The sequence below is a fragment of the Diadema setosum genome, chromosome 3 (assembly GCF_964275005.1).
Source record: "Diadema setosum chromosome 3, eeDiaSeto1, whole genome shotgun sequence".
Lineage (NCBI taxonomy): Eukaryota > Metazoa > Echinodermata > Echinoidea > Diadematoida > Diadematidae > Diadema > Diadema setosum.
Window position 1 is genome coordinate 44,984,057 of NC_092687.1, and position 22,723 is coordinate 45,006,779.

General features: G+C 35.2%; 2 protein-coding genes across 2 annotated transcripts; one reads left to right on the plus strand and one right to left on the minus strand.

Annotated features, from left to right (window-relative positions):
- The first annotated feature begins 2,492 nt into the window (after positions 1-2,492).
- On the plus strand, positions 2,493-5,628 carry LOC140226414 (uncharacterized). The gene is made up of 4 exons (XM_072306890.1): positions 2,493-2,648; positions 3,645-3,722; positions 4,759-5,004; positions 5,554-5,628. Exons 1-4 carry the CDS (start codon positions 2,493-2,495, stop codon positions 5,626-5,628), a joined length of 555 nt encoding a protein of 184 aa, XP_072162991.1.
- Positions 5,629-10,088: 4,460 nt separating this feature from the next.
- LOC140226415 (uncharacterized) lies at positions 10,089-18,610 on the minus strand. The gene is made up of 4 exons (XM_072306891.1): positions 18,473-18,610; positions 16,353-16,427; positions 13,475-13,708; positions 10,089-10,148 (listed from the first exon to the last, which is right to left on the minus strand). Exons 1-4 carry the CDS (start codon positions 18,608-18,610, stop codon positions 10,089-10,091), a joined length of 507 nt encoding a protein of 168 aa, XP_072162992.1.
- Between the last annotated feature and the right edge of the window lie 4,113 nt (positions 18,611-22,723).

Here is a 22,723-nt window from a genome sequence, read left to right on the forward strand (position 1 = left end):
CAGTTTAAGAGAAGGAATAGAGGATAAACGTTCGAGTTAGCCATAGGCTCAACAGAATTTAAATCCTATATTGTTAGACGATGGTAATAATAATAGTTTTACACGTCATGAGTGATTCAGTTATACCTGAGATAAGAAATTCTCAGTTTCATGCCTTGTTTTAACTTCTGCTGTTGTCTCCCGCATATGGTAAAAGATAAGCATAATGCATGAAGTAAAAAAAAAAATATCTGTTTTCTCAAATGATTGTGATGTTGAAATGCTCAGTAATAGATGCCTTGCGTTTGCGATTGTGTATACTATACACTCATATTATGATGAACATGTTTACGTATTACGATATTATATTCATGAGTGTGTATCTCCCTTATATTAACACCCTGGGAAGGATTCAGTATCATTTTTATACTGTTTGTGCTTAATTTTGACTGGTAAGGAGTATATTATGCCTTTTAATAGAAATGCACTAAAGATATTTTACAAAAATGGATAGAAATGAGAAGGGAATACAGCCTTTTTTTTGGGGGGGGGGAGGGAGGGCGATTCTAATAAGAATGAGGTTTCTCTGAAGATATGACTCGGAATGGTCTATGTACGTTCTAAATCATTAAAATGAGAATAAACAACAACAATAACAAAAACGTTTCATCTACTTGAAATAACGGAAAGAATATGCGAGAAAGAAAAAATGTTCCGCAGTAGATACTTTTTTAGGCTTCTCAAAACCCAGTCACTTACAGCAAACACCTCTACCAAATTTGAATAGAATGAAGTGTCGGCCCGGGGTAGGTGTTTGCATTTTTTTTTTCTCTCATTGAGGAATAATACATATTCATATTTTCATATTGATAGCTTCTTGTATGTTATTATTGCTCTTCTCAACGGTTCTACTTCATTATCGTTACCCCAGCATCAACAGATACCAATTTATACACCTGGGTCAAGAGCAATGTTGTGGGCAAAACATTGTTGAACGCACTGGGCAGGATTCTAACCTAAGACAAGCTCTGTTAAATTCCTGACCCTCATCCGCTATAAAACCTTCCTGCTCCGTCAGTCTGATGTCGAGTGTAAAGGTCTTGATTACCTTTGGGAAAAAGATGTTCAAGATATTACATTTGATGCATTCGTGTAGGTCAGTTGTATCACAAAAAGAAAAATCCAACTATATAAGATTTGTGTAATAAAACCTGAAATATAAGAAGATATTACTTTTTTTTTGTCATTTAAAAGATACTGTAGACGGTTAAGTCTGGAAAATTTCTGTCAACTCTTTACGTGCCACGTTCGCACGCCCGACTCAGTCGACTGCGTGCATGCCAACTTCGCATATTCTGCTCAAACGAACAAACCCGCCCAAACTGATCGATAAATCGCCAAATGCCACGGTACAATAACATCGTTTGTCGCGATTTGTTCCTCTCACATATATAGCTTGCATTTTATGTAATGATTGACCAGCAAGCAGTGTTTCGTACTGGATTTACGTGTAAATTATAAGTTTATGTCACTGTTATACGTATGCAAAAGTCATCCTTTTACAGTAATGTAGCTACTAGTCATTCGGAATTAAGAAATAATCATAGATTTGGCATACAATTTACGTCAAAGTAAGGCTTGGTATTTTCTTTACAACTTTGCTCACGACATATCCAGGTTTTAACTGAAATATGTAAAAGTTATATGGATTTGAAAAACAGAATGTTTTCTCAAAGCATAACCGCATTGGTGTCTCAAAATAATGTGGCACACAGGGGGTTTTCACCATGGCCCATAAAAAGTTAAAGCTATTGTCCATATTATTTTGTATATTTAACAATATTTAAAAGCGATTATACAGGCTCAAATTTTTACATTGCTTGTTTCTACGCCTAGCTCACATGTTAGAACTATTTTGAAGCACTAATGCTGGATTTTTGTTTCATCTGCAAATGGTAAATTAGTACTTTTAAGACTGTTACAACAACGACAACAACAATAACAACAACAACAAACAATTGTTGTTGTTGTTGTTGTTGTTGTTGTTGTTGTTGTTGTTGTTGTTGTTTTGTTATGGGGTTTTTGTGTGGGGGGAGGGGGTCTTTATGATTTTTATTTTTATCAAGAAAGCAGCATACAATAAGTTTATTGTTCTGTATTTGAGCAGTAAGTGCGGCATGGCATTAAGTGTTCTGTTTGCATATTGGATTGCAAAACGCTCTTTGAATAAACAATAAATTAAATGTATGCAAATGTCGTCAGGTAGGTCTTATAGTGTCACTTATCAATGCAAATGGGATCATGCAAAGATCTGTGCCAAAGGAAATCACATACTGCTTATGCCACTTTTTTTCTTTCACTATAGTCCTGTTTGGTCTCTTTTGTTTTCTTTGTTTTGCTATTTATAGTTTGTTTTTCTTTTTTCATTTCAAAGTTTTGTTGCCATTCTTGTATTCGTTTTTCAGATTTTCTTCGAAGTGCCGACACGCATTGAGTAAAGTACGCCACCAACGATGGGTTTTCGCAGAAGTTTCATCGGCTTCACGGGGGCTGTGCAGATTCTCCTCACCATGGCCGTATTTTCGCTTACTACTGATGCCGTGCTATCGGTTCCAGCACCGGCCGAAGAAAACCACGCCAGTGGAATCCCGCTCTGGGGTGGTCTCATTGTAAGTTTGTTTGCTGCCCTCCACGACAGCTGATGATCAGAAGGAGTTGCGCGAGGCATTTAAACAATATCATGTTTACCTTTCTGTTCATGTGCTCGACCTATTTTTATCGTTATGATACTTTTTTTTTCTTTTGTGGATTCTTGAGGGTCTTAACTTTTGGTTTTTTCTTTTATCATTTTTTATTTTTCTTTTCTTTTTAATTCTCACATTTGCGGTGGTAAATGCATTTGTTATTATTATTTTTTTATTTTATTATTATTTCTTTTTAGCGAGTTCCATTTTTTCTTAGGCCTTAAACATGACGTAAAAGGAAAACATTACAGTTTCTAACATTGGAGGACGGTATACGAAGATATCCTCATAATGCTGTTTTATTCGACATAAAAGTAGCGGCTACTAGACATGAAGGAAGCAAATACCAGGTCAATAGCCGACGTTGCATATTATGCATGACGTGATGTCTGGGAATGATATAGTAAATAAAGTGTCCATGCAATACTTAACAAATGAACTCAGTCTTACTATTGGGAGAGACCTGTTGAATAGAACACAAACAGTATACACAATCAGTATTTTGAAAAACGTATTTATTTTATTATAAAGTACAACAGATGTACACATTTCCTTTACTAATGTTTCTGATGGATGTTAAGGGTGATATCTTTCCCCCTGCTTTCTGGAAGAGGCAATTCAAGTGCTCTTTTTATCGTAAGGGAAAAGTGATCATGTGTTGAATTTTCATTATATTTTCTTGGTTTCCTTCTACTCATGTATTGTGACACCACAAACCATTGTAGTTTTCTCATCAAACGGTATTAACACTTAAACTTTAAATCATAACCTTTCACCGGTATGTCCGATTTTTCTCAAACTTTCTCTGATGTGTTCTACAATTTAAATATTAATGCATCCTCTCAATCCACCTTCTGCATTAGAAAGTGAACTTGTCCTTCTTTCGCTAAAGATTATCTCTCGTTGCTTGACTTTCTCTAGATACTGATGTGCGGTGCTGCGAACCTCGTGTCAGTTTTAGGCGGCAAAAAGAAGAAATCCAAGAACTCGTTTCTACCGGTAAGAAATGATCCATCACAGCATTGAAGTTCAGTCTCTCCCCAACCGCCCCCCCCCCCCTCTCTCTCTCAAACACACACACACACACACACACACACACTCTGTTATGGATATCATTAAGATATGAAATGTAACTGAAATACATGATACTTGAACATTTGCATGCAATAAATAACATAGATAAATCAACAAATGAATAGATAGACATACTTATAAGTAGGCCCATTTACAGGCCCAACGTGGAGTTTATAATTACAATTATCATAAAAATTATGAATATGGTTGTGCTTATCATTGGTTCAGGTAAGGCTATCTATCGGTAAAAGAACAGTTTGAAAGAATTCTATGCACTTAAATTCGAGTAATCTGCAGCCTGAGTACTTTGAGATTCATGCACATGTAAGTTTTGTGATGATTTGTTAGAAATTGTTATCCACGCAATTATTCTTTCTGGGAAGCCAATGGCCAATGGTGAAATGCTACACAAGTCGTGAAAATAAATAAATACATAAATATATAGACAAAGAAATACTAATACTACTACTACTACTACTACTACTACTAATAATAATAATAATAATAATAATGATAATAATAATAATAATATTAATAACAATAAGAAGAAGAATAGAAATAATAAGCATAAGAATTTGAATAGGAAAAAAGAATAAGAATAAACAAGGATATTTTTGTCAGGTACCAGTAGTGGACAGACCTGACAAGGAAGAAACGGTCATTGTATTACTTTCTAAGTTCTGAGAAGTTTAGGACGTCTAGGGAGCTACATAATTAATTATACTTTCAAGCTTCTAAACATATCAATACTTAGAAAATACTGGCGCAGTAATAACTTTGCTGTCGCTATGTCATACCAACTGATGGCAGGTCGCTGCACTTTTCTTGCTTAAACCCAAACAGTTTTTTTTTTATTATAGTATTTATGAGATTGAAATAATATCACCAAACGGTAGTTGAATACGACCACCGAACGATACCTTCCTACGGCTAATGCTTTATTACTTTGAAATCGACACAGATCTCACTGTCAAGTTTCATGGCCAATACCGTGGCGTTCCTGACATCCAGCGTTGTGATTGGTCTCTTCAGTTGGGCTATGGCTGAGGACGTAACAGCCAACTCGAGTGTTGGGGCCAACCACAACATCTACGTGATTTCTTTTGCTACCGTGATCGCCGCCATGTCTATCATCTGTATCTTGTCGTTGATGGCGCTTTTTGCTGACTGCTTCACCGTTTGCTTCAGCACGCCTTCCCTATCGCAGGTAATAGAATGCATTGAAAGTGTCGTCTGTTACGATTTTGAGGCGATGCTACAAAATAAAAAAAGAAGAGAAAGGAAGGAATGAAAACTTTTGTTTTGTTTTGTTTTTGTTTTTGTTTTTGTTTTTGTGCTTTGGTATGCAATCCTAAATCAAAAGAGTACAGTGTAAAAGATTAACAACAACAATAACAAATCATAATTATGTAAATTTGCAATTTGCCTTATATCACAATGTCATAATGGTTTTACAGGATTTTGAGTAGAATTGAGGTTAGGCAAAATAAGTCATCAAAAAATTGCCAAGTAGAATAACTTTGGCTTTGATTGTTTTTTCTTTGTTTTAATATTCTTACATAATACAATAATTATTATCATTACGTGAATGATATCGTGGAGGACTGAAACACATTTAGATATGAAATAGAGAATTAGAGAATGAGAAAATCAGAGAAAGGAAATGAAACACGTATTAATTCGTTGAGGCTGTCATTCACTCAGCAAAGACCATAATGTTATGTCACTTTTTTCTCTCACTATTTTCGTTTGACAGCACCCTTACCCCTTGGACGGCTATGATATGCCCCCTCGTTATCCACAGATGCACCCGGGTGCTAAACTCTACTAGGCGGACCGACGATTCAACGTGGTGATATCATAATCCTTTCTACATGCAGTCAACTTTGCAAAAATCGAGAAATATGTTAAGGAGAAGAGATTTATTTTCTTGGGTGGATGCGCAAACGTCTTTAACTCTATAACTTTATTGTGTAAGGCGCATTTCACATAAGTCGAAAAAGAGGTCGCGTCAAGCCCGCAGCACGCTATACCACTGTCGGTCGCACGACTGAGCGACTTCTCATCTGAAATAAACAAGCGCATTTTTTTTTTTTTTCATAAGGGTATCGAGATTTATTTCGGATCCGAAGTCTATGAGTCGTGCCACCGAAAGTCGTATGGTGAGCGGTGGACTTTAGACTCTGCTTAGGTGAGTTTGACATGACACGAGTTTTCCAAGAGGACATCGGGCATGTCGGGTGTCACATAAAGACGCAGTCAATCACAATCTTCTCATATGCAAGTCGGCACACAGTACCATTTTACACCAGCATGCTATCTTCTTTTGATACGGAGAGTGACAGTTTTTCCGTTTGGAAATCTTGAGGAAAGTAACGCCTCTTTTCTTTTCAATGCATGATTACAGATTCGGGTGTTTTTCCCCCTTTAGACAAATATTGAACATTGCAACATCTGCATCTACCGTCATACATGGTAAAGCAAAAAATATACATAGACGGCGGCTAAATCTTTTCTCAAACTATTGTTAAATTTCAAAATTGTTATTTGCATAGCTTTAACTTGATACCTGCACGTATTAGGTGTTTTCTTTCCTAATTGTCACTAAGGCAACGTTTACAGGTTACGTACATGCATCGAAAGGTATGAAATGAACTTATCCGAAATCAAGTTGGCATGTGAAACTTGGAAGTACTTTGTCGATCGCATACTAACAATTATAACTACTATGTTTTGAATAAACTGTGACTGTGTTTGGTTAAAGTAAGATTTTAAATGTTGCACGATTTCTTATGAAATGTCCAAGTATCAAATTATATGATTTAAAAAAAAAAATCAAATACTTTAGAACAATATCAAAACTTAATTGTAACTTCTGTCAAAAGACTTTCATGATATTTTGAGAATACAATTTTGGTCGTAAAATTCTTTATGCCATATCTAGTATATGAAAGTAAACTAAATATAGTATATTGTTGGTGATTTGTCTTTCGGTAGTGTACTAACGTATATTATTCGTGTAGCCGTCTACATTCTAGGGAAGAAAAAAAAAATGCCAAAAAGTGTTTTTCTTGCTTTTATACAAATTGTATACAAAAACTGTAGTTTAATTGTCAGGTGATCTATTTATGCAAAAAGTATTGATGAAACGGTGTGTATTATGATGTAAAGCAAGCGACTGCTTCAAACTATTTATCTTCCCTCTGATCAGAGTTTGTATAATTAACTACTTTCCTTTTTTATTTTCATACAAGCCTTTTTAGCATTTTACCATTTTATGAACGACCCGTCGTTATTCTCTTATATTGACGGTAATTGTACTACACGATTGTTTATGATCAGTCAGCCTTTAATTCAGCTGCAGTAGGGAACTATTTACTTTGTGTATTATTTGGGATATCTCTTCAGGTTAAAGATAGTGTACTTGGCAATTGCCGACAGATGGAAATCACTACACAACAAAAGTCTGGTTTTCATAATCTTCATCAAAATGTACCCAATGAAGGGAATATTCTGTGATAGCATCAACTCAACGATATACTTCTCCATCCAAATGTGGTTTTGTCAATAGATGGTTATTTGAGAGCAATATAAACAGTCTACGTTGTGATTACTTTGGCTTGTAGTGGTGTTCACTTGTAAGCTTCGGATGATGCATTCATTTTTGAATAAGAGAAAATTAAGACTCAAAGTTCAAACTTGCTAATTGTGGAGTTTAAATTTGTATAACGTCTTCCTTCAAAAAAAAAAAAAAAAAAAAAACTGTACTTTGGCCAGGTCCTTTTGGTACACAAGTGAAACAAGAAATATATCAATAAATTTGTAGCTGTAATTTGTGTTATCACCCTCGTGGTATCTACCGCTTCCTTATATTAGTGGTAACGTCACATACCTTTTTGTCTCTCTCTCACTCTCTCCCTATCTCTTTGACTACACACATATTATATGTATATATATATATATATATATATATACATATATATATATATATATATTATATATGTATATATTTATTTATGTACATACATATGTGTGTATGCCTTTATGTGCTCATGCGTGTTTGCAGAATGGTACATAAAAAAACCCAATAATTATGCGGAAAGAGAGATCTTAATGAAAATATTCCCCACTGTTTTTATTTTTTCAAAACAAAGAAATACAACACTTCACTAGAGCGATTTTGTTCTGATATTGGCGCAGACTTTATTAGAAACAGCTAAAATGTAAAATCAAAACAGACCGTCACCAGTGACGCAATTTTCAGTCTCACGTCACTCGAATTGCGTAATAGCATTATTCAACAAAAAGGTTCTCAGTCTCCCTTATACAAAATATACACACAGTGATTATCAATATTGCTTTCCTTTAATGACGTGCACCTATTATGAAAGCTAAAGACTGATTATATTTTCACAGAAAGAATGGAAGGGTGTACGATAGGTAGACGAACATTAAACGCAGGTACATAATATATTAGATATAAGAAGAGAGTGTACAAGTTATACACATATCTTATCAATATTTCTTATATATACACGAAACTGATTAATAGATTCAAAAGGTTTTACTTGTATTCTAACACGCCGAATGTGAGGTATTCTCCTTTTGTTGAAAGTTTTATAAATACATTCAGCGAAAGACTGTAGATAAGAGGAATGTTTTAATTACATTTTGATTGTGATTTTCAATTACAAAATAAAATCAACAATCACGTTTGTTCAATTTATTCGAGCTTTATTCAACAGGAGGCATTTAGAAGTTTAGCATATATTCTCTTTACTCTATTAAGGCAAATAGTATCCCGAACATTGTTTTCTTTCTTTTTAACTTGATATCACAGCTATACAATGTAAGAAAATGTTAAATGTCAAATCTAGATCAGTATCTACATGTTTAGAGGTACTTTCAATGAATAATTTAAACATTTTCTCCAACCATTTCTTTTTTCGGTTTGCGAAATATCTTTTTAACATAATTTTAGTATTCATTGTGGATGTTCGATAATAATGATTGGAGAGTGAAACTTTGTGTTTTATTTGAAGGACAGTTTTGATTTTGCATTATTGTTCTGGTTGTGGAATTTTATAAAGACCTACTTTGATTGCTCAATTTATGACAGATTCTTCAGTATTAGATAAGATTAAATAATGTAAAAATCAGAAGTTTCCTATTCAATGGTAATAAAATCAAGTCTGTTGAAAACTCACTATATACAACTTGATTGCCTGATGATAATATTCGGCCTATAACGATGGCGTACCTATCTAATCAGTTGTTTTCCATTTGCTCACGTATCATACAGGTGCAGACCAATCGTTTTTATTGTGTGAAATCGGGACAATATACCTCCTGTCATTTCTAACCCAGCCCCCGGATTATCTCGACCTCGCTTCCGTAATTCCAACTTCACTTGGGGTCCAACAACATCTAAAATCTGGTACCAACTATTGAGTCCTAATTAAAAAGAAAACGATGCTGACAATTTGCACTTGCGGCGTTAAAAAAAATTGCAGTAAAGTTTAAGGTAATAGCGAACGCAGCAATCATTATCATCAAATACTACGCTCACTTCAGCAGCTGTGCGTCTACAAGTTCTTCTTGATATTTCTGTCACGAGCTGTCAACTATGCTGGCAGATTTTTCAGACTCTAGGGTTGACGCAGCATGGATGTCATGTCGTAGATTTATTACCAGTCGCTCTGTCGGGGATTATTCTTTCTTCACACAGCAAAGACACCGCTCATAAATTTATTTACCTGTAAGAACAAAGAAAGTTGAAAAGAATCAAATGAGGACGCGTGGCTTTTTTACGGGACGGTTTCAGAAGTTTTTTGAGTGAGATTTAAACAAGTCATTCCTCAATGATAGTGGCACCCCTTCAAACCTTCAGTCAATTTCGGAGTTAGATGAAAAAATTACACACGCTTAAAACAAAGGCAGACCGGTCACTCTTTCTTAAAAAGAACAATGTTACTACAATAAAGCCAATCGATCAAGTAATCAATAAATGTAATACAGTCATATACACGTAAACGTCTGCGCGTGTACATTGTAAATCTATATCTTGTCCTTTGTAAGTTAGTTTATGCTTTTAATCATTCATCTTCAATAATGGTTACAGGATGAAATGTATAAATTAATAAAAAAAGATATGCTTTTATATGCCATTTGGTAACTCGAACTTAAGGATAATCAGAATACTCAGAGTTGTGCAGACCCATCAGTTGATGTAATTTAGCAGGTAATGTTTCAAATTAAGTCAATCATTGGATTGATATATTACCTGCTTCTTTACGCCTTGTAAATGGCTGGAACCTGTCTTGGTGGGTAGTCGTAATATGAGGGTCTCGGCTGCAAAGAAAAAGCAAATGATTTTACATGAAATGGTTTTGTCAGTTATCACCTTAAATTTATAATTGAAGGGGTCGGTGCATTATAGTGTTAACCCACACTTTGGTGAAAAATGAGTTACATGCATTTACACCATCCTGAATCACTGCTCTATAATCCCTAAAAATGTCATCTTGAAATTTAAGCAATAAATGGGTTTTTAATGCAAGCATCTTTTTGCCCCGAAAATTAATCACATCTTATAGGCAGGAATATAATGCTAAGCCACACTTTTCAAGATGGCGACCTCCATGGTAGCAGACAGAAGGGTGTCATAAAAATATCTAAATCTGAAGAGTGAGGAAACTTTTTCATCTACAAAAATGAGTGATTCTGATTCATAACATAACTTGTACTCTTCTGCCAGTTATGAAAATGGACATGAGATAAACATTAATGAAATTTTAAGCATTTAATGAGTATTTTTTGTTAATTTTTGTACTGTTGGGGTTAGCACTATTTTCATGCCAATTCTACTGATCATGACATTTTTCGCCAGTTTTTTATATTTTTTGAACTTATCAGGAAAATACCACAATCACTGGTTTTAGGAGTATTTTAGCATTGTGCACCTTAAAAGTTTCATTAGTGGGTTAGCACTTTATTCATGCTGACATTTCGCTTCAAAAGGAAAGCTTCCTCAAAATTAATCAGTAGTTAAATAACTGATGAAATATATTCAAAATATAAATCTTCATTTGTTATGTGTGTTTTTTTCATCGAAATGGCTTATTGTAATAAGTGTATTGTCTCTAAATTTACGATTTTTTTTTTCCGATGCAAGTGTGATCTGAAAACGGTCATATGGGTAAAAAAAAAAAGAAAAAATGTACGGATAGCTGGATGTTTGGACATGTGCCTTATCTGTTAGTAATTCTTACAGAATTAGATCACTAGTGAAACAACATTTGAAATTGTCATTGATTAATTTGTAACTTCTTTTGAATAAAGTGCAATTTTGCTATGCTTTCACAGCCATATTTAGGGGGATTAGCTATAGACAGTAGAAAATGGATAAAAACAAAATGCATTCTTAATATCGATTAAATTACCTCAAATTTTCAAAAAAATCCTGCCGCTGTCAATACAGCTCTGCTTCCTTGTAGTTTCTTACATAACCGAGACACGATACTTACATATTTAACATCCTTTGAAAGGATGTTACATTTATGATATAACTGCAAACATTATTTTTCAAATCTAACGCTGTCGTATAAAATTCACAGTTGATACCTCTGTCCGGTTTCTCAATTTAAATCAATAAACGTTGAAAGCAATCAAAGCGGAATTTAAAGCATCAATGTTATAGTATAGTGTTTTTTAACGTAATTTAATTGTGAGTCAATAGCTCCCTTTTTTCCACTACTGAATTTACCCTTCAAACTCGGTATTTATCATGCACTTTTATGAAGAAATCCCCATTTTGGAGAGAAAATGTATTTGCTGTATTCTGTTACAAATTTCAGAGTTTTGGTTTTTTTTTTTTTCACAGGGTTGTTTTCAAGATTAATTTGCAAAAAAGAAAGGTTCCTTCAAATTAATTTGAAGATTTGTGATTGATAAAACTTTTGAAAGCATATAGATTTTTCACTTTTTCGTGTATGTTTTTGTCACCGTAACAGCTTTGACATGAGAACATTTTTTTTCTTGTTCCTAAATGATCTTCATGATCCAAATGTAGTCTGAAAACGTGCATATGGGGTAAAATGTACATGTATGTGTATAAACACACCAACTTGGTATAATACGTAGACTATTTTGGTCTTATTCGGCACATTGTATTTCAGCATGGATGATCTGTCCAAATATGCGAAATCTATAACTGTTCAGGCTTCCAAAGAGATTTTTTCCCAATTTTTAAAAATTTTCTTTTCATAGATTTTTGACCATTAAGAGTTAGTAATTCAGAATCATTTTGTGATAAGAACTTTCCTGCATAATTTCACACAGCCTGCATTTACCAACGAACATGAAGAGGATTAATGGCATGTACAGTCATAATTCTCATACAACACTTTTTTTTTTTGTAAATTCGTTTTCATACAAAGAAGGATTTTAGAGTACTATTGGTGATTTTGATACCCTAAACAAGAAAACCAATATGGCTAAACAAGGCCTTAATGGCTACTTTATGGTATTTTATTCTCCTTAACAAAACACATGATAATCTCTGGAATAATGTTGATATGTACCATTTTACTTTATTTTCTCTGATCTAGACACTCTAAATTTAAAATGCGTTATATGCATAATGCTGAAGAAGGGACTCTTTCCCTGCTTTTAGGTACACGGAAAATGTAAAATCCTCAATGATATAACCCCTCCCCCCCCCCCAACAAATCATATTATTATTTTGTATGACACTGAATTCTTTGTCTTTTAAAACTTGAATTGCTGAAATTGTTTACTATCCACATATCAAGATGTCTTTATGCGTATATCATTGATTCTGTGCTCGTGTGTGCGTCTGAAATATATACAAATTTCGTCTTCATAATTCACACAGATTATACAACACAGACAGTTAAAAACAAGTATATCTTATTTTAATTTCACGTCACATAGGAGGGAAACTCAAATATTACATTAATTTTCCATTTTTAGCGAAGAGATATTGATATTTTGTGAGTTTTCAAAAAATAAAGAGTATTTGTATACACGACGGATTTGGCTACAATAAAGTGCTAAGCCACAAATTCAAAATGTGACTTGAAAAATCCTCTTGAATCCACCAAAATATCAGTGTAGTAAATTTCCCCAAGACACTATTCAATCTTGAGTATGTAAAGGTTCATATACGAAAAAATTGGCCTTCTCGAGTCATTAACCTGATTTATGGATTTTTCCAAACTTTCAAAAGCGATTATCTCAAAATGAACATTGTGTGGGTTAGCACTATAATGCACCGACCCCTTCAATTTCACCGCATAATTATTATTAGCATCATCACTCATGGCGTATTAATACCATGACAATGAAATCGCTGAATTGTTCACAATTGTAGACAAAAGTCATGCATCCGTCATAGATATAACAAAATTGTTTAGTTCTTTGGACTGTGAATACAACCACCTTTACATAGTCGTACATAGTCGTACATAATATAGAGGAAAATGTATAAAATACATACCAGTACTCTATGAAATCTTGATACTTTGCTAAAATGGAAATGATATGTATAAGTATACATAACCGAGTAGATGCAACGCAAATGGACTTCGCTCTAAATGCATTAACTAGTTTGATACATTTTCTGGGTAGGCTTTTACGTAATAAAAGTCTCTCACCTCGGCAGGGGGCCCGAACGATAGCGAGCAGCAGTCCACGAACATAGCAGTCATCGACAGCACGAGGATAAAGATGGAGGCGATGACGACGGCAGTGTAGAGCTCGACCGCGGCTTCCTCCCCGACTTGCACGCCGTCATCGAGCGTGGCCCACGCACCCCACGTCAGAAAACCGATGCAGAGGGCAGCAACGAGAAGGGCGACGAAGTTACACAGGATGACAGTAAAGGAAAACTGTAGGGATAATAAAATAAAATAAAAAGAACACTGATTATTACATTATCCTGTGGTAATGGATAAAATACAGTAACTAGGGTAAAGGATATATACACACACACACACACACACAAACGGGCGGGCACACAAACACAAACAAATACATGCAAACACTGGTCATTACTGTAGTAAAAGTCAATATTCAGCTAAGGATAAACTGCTAACGCATACACACACACGCACATAAATAAAAAAAAAAAAACAACAACATTGATTATCACTGTGGTAAAGGTTAAGAGTAACTATAGGCCTACATGAGCAGTTAAAGAGGTAAATCACACACACACACACACACACACACACACACCCACACACAGAAAGTAAACACACAAAAACACTAATCATTACTGTGATAATAGTCAATGTAATAGGAGCAGCTACCCAGCTTTAAACTAAAACAACAATGACGACGAGGAAGACAATTACAACAAAACACTCATCATGTAGCATGTGGTGAACGGTCAATATTACAATAGCAGGTACTGTAATAACATTATAATCAGTGTTTTTTTTTTCTCATTCCATGTATTGATCGATAACAACAACAAAAAAGAACATGGTAACATATATATACATCAGGTCTACTTTATAGTCCGATTCAGTCGTAAACCAATTTACTAATACTAACAACAGTAGACAAGTTACCTGGCCTAAATGATATGTAAAACAAAATAAGGTGACTCTTGCAAAACTATACGACAGCATGGCATCTTAACTTGTCAGTGTTCAAAGTTGTTATGCTTAATTAAATACATTTATTTTAAAAGTCATACCACTCCTAAACGTAATATTAAAGGGGATTCATTATAATACACAACACTCCGATTTGATAAGCTCAGTCATTCAAAAGACGATTTATGTTCCAAAGAGTAATCTTATTTCGTTTTGTTTTCTTGCTTGTAGTTCGTTTATTTCTTTCCAGCTTAGTGGATTCTCTTCGTGTGTACTTACAATGCAAAAGTGTGTATATAAACTGTACATGTGTGTCCCTACAATGTACAATGTATGTTTGCTTGTGCGTGTGTCTGTGTGTGTGTGTGGGGGGGGGGGGATAAATCATGCCGAGCATTTTCAGGCATTTTACTTTGTGGAAAATTGCCAAACAGCTCTCTCCTTCGTATTCGACAATAGAGAGTATAGGTGTGTCACGGACGTCTACGAAAGGGAGGCGCCCAAAGTCTTTGTGTGCACGATAACCCTTGAATTATTTAATAAGGCAGGGTGATTCAACACACTGGTTTAAAGGTATAGTTTAGCATTGGGGGCAGTGATTTTGAAAATGTTCGATTTATCACATAATGCATATGTGTAGGTCAGTTGTATCAGACAACATCCTGCCATCTAAAGATGTCACAACAAAGCCTATAGTAAGGAGATATCACTGTAATTTGGCGATAAATTATCAGTGTAGACGGTTTATTCTAGAAAAAAAAAGTAATACAATTATTGCTCACATTTTGTATATTTAACAATACTTTACATTGATTATACTGAGCAACATTTTTACATTGGTTGTTTCTATCACTAACTCACATTTTAGAAATATTCTTAGGCACCAGATGTGTGTTTTTTGTTTCATCTGCAAATGGTAAAAAATATCTTTAACAGGAATAAAAAAAAAAAGCATGGCGATTCAGTGGCCAACAAAAGCAGGAGCAGGGAATGTACCGGTTGAAGATTATGGTGGCGCCACGTAATGTTTGCAGACGAGTTTAAGCACACAACGAGTTAAATCAATTCTTGGTTATTTGAGATATTTGCAAACACAGGCAATAAGAAAATGTTGGGTATTATTAACATAACATCTAGAACATTCTGTGTTTATGTAACAATCAAAGGAAGGAATTTATGTTGCTCTATCGGATGGTGGACTTTATACTTGGAAGTGTTTGAAAATAACATTTATCCCGTTTTGCGATCACGCCCTTCATATATATATGAATAGTTTGTTCGCCAAAACAGATAAGTCCTTTTTTAAGATTTTGAAGTACGGTCTCTGTCATAAAGTACAAAATAATACCTTTTAAATGATATATTGGTCACTACATACGAAGGTACATTTTTGAAGTTATGGTCAAAAGAAGCAAAATTTTCTTATTATTCTCTTTATTTTTCTTGACCTTTAATCGCAAATATCTCCATTTGGCAAATATGGACTTATCGGTTTTTGGGAACAAACTCTTCATATATATATATATATATATATATATATGAAGAGTAACCATATATACATATATACACAACCATATATATATATATATATATATATATATATATATATATGTACACACATAATATGTATGTATATTTATAGATATATATATATATATAGATATAACATAATATATGTGTGTGTGTATATATGAAGAGTTTGTTCCATTTGGCAAATATGGACTTATTGGTTTTTGTGAACAAACTCTTTATATATATATATATATATATATATATATATATATATATATATATACGTATATATATATATATATATATATATATATATAATTAATATTTATACAAATATATATATATTATTTAATTGTTTATGTTGATTTATTTACTTATTTGTTTATTCATTCATTCATTCATTCATTCATTTCCTTACCGGCATCTCATCTACTCGATGTTTCCTCTTTCTGTCGAAAGCCTGCACCAAGTTTGCACAACCTGTCATCACAAACTGAACACAGAGAAAGAAAGAAAGAAAAAGGATAATAGAAGACAGTGCATTCATTTCTGTCTGCATTATATGTTATCTCATACGATGTAACCACACTGTGATATCGAAACAAATTAATTATAACAGGTGCATTTAAAACCGGTCATTTCATTTCTATTTCTTGTGAAAAAAAGAAAAGAAAATAAACAACTGAAAAGTCGTCGCACTTGCATCAAATAGAGGCATATGGCAATCAGAGAAGTACAGTGTAATATGCAAACGAAAAGAGCGATAACAAAGTGTATACTGGAAAGGAAGGACAGCACATATAGCAGAGTTTCAAGAGAGGCACAAAAAGGGTATTGGCTGATATAGATGATCCTTGGTAGCTCCATGCTTCAGTGAAGAATGATAATAGTGACAGTATAACGGTAGTAGCATATTATGTAGTAAACTAGTAGTGGAAGCAACCGCAGAAAGAGAAACACAATCTCACAGTTCCTTGAATTGTATTACACGTACCATAAACATGTATGTCCGAGGTAACTCGACAAAACAGTCTACAGTAGCCTGATTAGATGTGCATATGGCGGTAAACTGTATTCAAATTACTGCAAACGATTTCATCACTAAAGCTTTCATAACCATTATGCAAGTTGATTCTATTCAATATCCGTCATTATGTTCAAGTGAGCGTAAATTTACGTTTTCATGTCTCTCCATTTTGGACATTCGTGTTGCCATGTTGTTTGATGAATATCACACAGTCATGTTTTGGTGTTTTGTCGGTGAGTGTTGTAGTTGGACTACAAATCTAGCATATTTTTCAAGAATAAGCCAAACATCGACATGATATTACAGAATTTATTCGCATACTATGCATGGCATGAACTCGGGGAATGCATAAGCTGTTAAATATACACCCTTGGGTAGCCTACATAGTAATTCCCACGTCATTGCCTGCATAATATTCCCGATTGTTGAGCAAACAAGATGGTAAGTTCGAGCGAGTCAACACTTCTGCACTCGACAAATTTGAAGAAGAAAATGGGGATTTTGTGCAAATACATGCAAATACAATGGACAGTCTGTAGACTGGTATACAAATGGGGTGTGTTACACTGTATGTCCTGAATAATTAATATACAGTGTATGTAAAGGGCACAGGTATTCTACAATGCCGTGACAGGGCAGACTGAACGATTCTTTTTTTTTTTTTTTAATGTTTCGATGCAGTGAAGTTTAGATGTAACCAACAGTACAGGGGTTCTTAGCTGTGGATGTCAAAATCAGAACAGGTATAACATCGTGAAAACGCACAATTAATCGTGTACTTGAACGTATTTGTTTTGAATGTTGCCAATTTGTATGAAAAAAAAGACAAACGTTATCATTAAATTGTACAGCACTGGGAAGTTTCAAGCTTCTGTACTACTTTGCTCACTACATGTATATATCTGGCTTAAACACTTCTGTTAAAAGTTACATAGCTTTGAAAAGTATAGGCCTACAGAATGATTTTTAAAAGGGCTCATGGGTTGCGGAATCGAAATCATGTGGCACACGGGGGGAGGCCGGGTCACATACAACGCGGCACACAAAGAGTTAGCACATTGGACGTAGAATGCACACAAACTCATACTGACTAGCACATGCAGTCATAACGCACCTTTAGTCCAGCACTGACGCAATCATGCATGGTGCTGTATACAATGTATAACATTGTTATTTCCTTATTTTGTTGAAGTTAATCAAACAAGAAATGCAAATTTAGCTGATTAGTCGATGTTGATAATTATAAGGGGATGCATTCCACTACAAATGCAAATCACGAGACGTCCTCGCCGTGTTTTCTTAATTACAAGGAATTACATGGAAGCCAAAAGGCAAATATGAATGTGGGGTGAGTGAAAACAGCAATATGAGAAGAACCCGTCAGCTGAAGTATGAAGAAAATTGGACAATTCATTTAAATGACATCATTAATGATAACAAGCAATAATGGAATGTAAGGAGAATTCCCCAAATTGTTTCACCGCAACCTGTCAATATTGATTTGCACTCACCAAGAGACCACACCAGAGCGGTACTCCAGCGGCGGCGTGTGAGAACGTTGCCGGGGCAAACGTGCCTTGGATGCTGAGGATGATCCCGTAGGCGATCATCACGCCTCCCGTGAATCCCAGAAACTTTTGTCTGAACATTGTGCCGAGTCTTAGTGATATAAATCAGAAACACAAAGTCCCTCTGTAAAGTATTGCCTTGTGTTTATAGAATCGGCGCCCCTGAAAGAAAAAGCAAATAACAAACAATTAAGAAAAATGCATGTCACATAAAACAGTATTTTGTAGGAAATACTGCTCACATGAAGAAAAAGACACCTTTAGAATCTTATTCCTCTCTTTAATGCTAGAATGATGATTACTATGATGATAATGATGATGATGATGATGATCATCATCATAATGATAGTCATGAAAATAATGACAGGCACACTATGATGACAATTAGACCCAAATCAACGTTTGTGTGATTTAGAGTGGATGACGTACGTGTACACAATGTGTATCCTTTAGTGACTGATTTCAAAAGAAAGTCGGAATATAACTTATTCAAGTATAACAAATTGATGGATAAAATTATAAAAAGCCTTGCCATTGTACCTGAAAGTCAACTTTCATTGAGGTATCTTTCTCGGAACGAAAATGAATTTGTGTTCATACAGTGGTTTCTTTGTTACCTGAACCATAATGCTTTAGATCTTGTAGGTTCAAACATGAACAATGATCTGTTGTGGTCAGTGTTGCACAAAGTGTTTTACAGAACTTATTTTCGAGATGTAAACATTATATGAAGTCCAGAGTTTTTTTTTAATGATGATTATCGATATTTTGCATGTCATAAATATTTTTCTGCGGATGCATTTCGTCGGAAAAAGTTGAAGAGGAAAACAAACGTTGTAGTCAAGATGAATAGTGTTACAAAATTACATGATACTCTGGGTGCACAGACACAGAGAGAGAGAAAGAGAGAGAGAGAGAGTGTGTGTGTGTATGTGCGTGAGAGAGAGAGAGAGAGAGAGAGAGAGAAGGGTAGAGGTATCACTTTGATAGATTGCTTTGCTTGTTTAAGTCTATTAAGCAGGCAGAGGTTGATGCTTTAAAGGGTGGTGTAGTATTATAGTAGAGATGAGAATTGGACTCATAACTTTTTTGCGACATTCCAATAAACCACCTAATGAAATGATACAGAGCATACCACTCTCAGAGGAATTCAAAGTTTATTTGATAAAATCCAAAAACAAAGTAAAGCAAAGCTATCATATTGAAAGGTGGGTCCCACCTTTTATTGGGATTGCTCTGTTTTGGATATCTCAGCCATTTCAAAACCAATTTTTATCAAATAAACATTAAATCCTTCTTGGAATTACATGCTCTTTATAGCTGGAATTGCAGATTGTCTTCCATATTTCATAAGAGGTTTCTCATCGTCTCCCAAGAAAACTAAATATGTTTTAAACCTGAAGTTGCAGTGTAGGTTTCAACCAAAACTATACGACCCCTTTATACATGTAAGTCCAGTGGCATAGATTATTGCAATTGATGCTCAGTCTCGAACCCCTTGCATGCACAACCTGGAAAGCCCTGTACACAACTTATTGGGCCTAATGGGACTGCAGAATCTCCAAGTTATAATATCGTGTACACGCTTTAAGCCTTCATGCGTGTTATTCACGTGAAAGAACTGTTCTTCGGACTCTCTTTCATTAAGAGCATCTGCCGTGGTAAAGATGGACCGTACTTCAATACAAAGTCGCGTCTCAAAACAAGCAGGTAATGACACGTCTTTCAATACAATGGCCAGATGAAAGAAAAAGAAGAAAATGGTCTTATGTAATTACAGTGAGGGGCGACTCGTCGCCTGTTTGGAAAATTAGGTGATCGCCCTGTGGAAGTATAGGCCTGTACATTGTACTATGAATTGTAATCACAGGCCGCTGTATAAACACTGGATATTAATCAAATCCAAGGCAACAACATTATATGCATTAACAACTTAGTGATTCAGGTTATCGAAAATAATGCGTGATAACCCTTTTGGAACAAATACACGGTCACACAATGTGACAATGTCCCAATTTCAAAATGTGTGAGATTTGAACATTTTCACATAAAACACACTGTGTGACCTTGTGTTTGTTCCGTAAACAGAATGCACGCTTACTTGACACAAATTAACCGCTTTGCTCTCTAAACAGTGGTGAAAAAAACTGGCGCAAGAGCGTGATGGCATTGTACACAATAAATGGTTTGCATGCCCTTACATTCATGGACCTCATGTTCATTAGTTGCGATTCTTACCAGGAAAAGACATGAGAGTAAGCAAGTAGGCAGGCTGTAAAGTAAGCAAGTTACTTTGATGACAGACGTGTAGTTTATACTATTTTTACAGTCCTTAAGACAGAAATACTCTCAGATAATCATATTATCCTTACTAGAAGCCTAATTACGTGTTAACTGTCAGAAGGACGACTAATGGGGTTTGCAAAAAAGTCTAGTCGCAATAATTATATTGATTGCATATACACTGTATCTATTGCAAATTTCGCAAATTTTCGATCAATTTTTAAAAGACTTGATTGATTTGGAGGCAGGGTAATTGATTGCAACTTTCCTGCAAAGCCTTCTATAATTTCTTGTATGTTGATGGATATATGTCAAAAAATATATATATTATATACACTGCACTTGTACTGTCACTGCAGTTTGTGTATATATCTTATCTCCTATGGCGAACAGGGATGACATCTCATAGTGCTCTGTATCCAGTGGAAAAGGCACTCTAAAAATGTCAACTATTTGATTGTAAGATACATTTAAGGAATCTTTGTTTCTCTGTAAATTGTATCATCGTGGAAGTTAAAAACGTAGCTCACACACAGACATACGCACACACACGCACACAAACATGCACACATTATACAGTGTACATGTATAAGGTATGAAGAGCTTCACTGTAAAATGAGCTACGCGCCATTTCCAAACATTATAAAGTGCACATGTATGCCGGTCGTCAGATAAAGCAAAAATAACACCAGTGGTCCTTTATGAGGATACAACTGTACCTCACTTGTAACATAACAAGGAATATTCGAGAAGTTATGATTAAAAATATCCCATTTGTTCTTATTATTTTCTGTTTGTCAGCAGCTTTAATCACAAACATCTCAACATAACAATGATGGAGTTAGCTCCTTTTGCGATAAAATCTTCGTATACTGTATATAAGATATTACATAACATCTCTCTCTTTCTATCTCCTACACATACATGCAAAGTATTCATAAAACACTATATTTATCATGGTCACAACTGCATGCGAAACACAGTTTCATTTGCTACAAAAGTCGAAAAGAGCATTCGCATACTACAACATTAAGTTTACACGTAGAGCATGTGGTGATGACTAAGAAAGTTAAAGCTAATGAGTGAAAAATAACAAACTACCTATAGTAACATGTCTCAAATGTTGGGACTAAACGGATCCCAAAGATTTACCCTCCCGTATAAATATGGCATGCGGTCGCGGAAGGCGAATGCGTAATTTCAATAAGAGTGCAACTTGTGAGTCTCTATGTAAGTTGTGTGAAAACCATGTTACACTTTCACTTGTCTGGAATTTGGGTGCGGTTCACACTGGTCATTGGCCGCATAGTGGAAATGAAGTACACACAAACTTGCGACGCCTGGTACAAGTGTTGTCCGGCATTCGATTGTAAAGGAAATCGATAGGTACGTGAAGAAGAAACAGTTGTTAGGTGCATGGTGACTTGCCTATAGGCAGCTTCTTACCTTCTCTAAAACTCTAGAAACTCAGGACTAGATACGACTTGATGGCTGAGGTCCGAGTCGCTTTTCTTTCTGGTGATTCAGAAGTTTCCCGGCGTCACTTCGCCTAACTTTCCACCAGCAGAACTTGTGACTGGACTTTACCAACGGATCTTTACACTTACAGAGAATAGAATAATACGCCGCGTTCGTGACGCTCAAATGCACACACACACACACATACACACAGAGCACGCACAATGCAGTGAGGTTGGAGAGTGCTAGTTTCTTTCAGTAGGAATTCCTTGCGGACACACACAGGCCCTCTTGTCTCTCGATGTTTGCAGCTTGCTTCATATGGCCCCGCGTGTGCGGTCACTCAGAACGGATAAAAGGGGGTACACGCCCTTGTCTACAACCCCAGTAAGAAAATTCCCGTACATTTATTAAAGAGGTCTGAGCCAAGCCCTGAGCGCCAGGGAAGAAAAG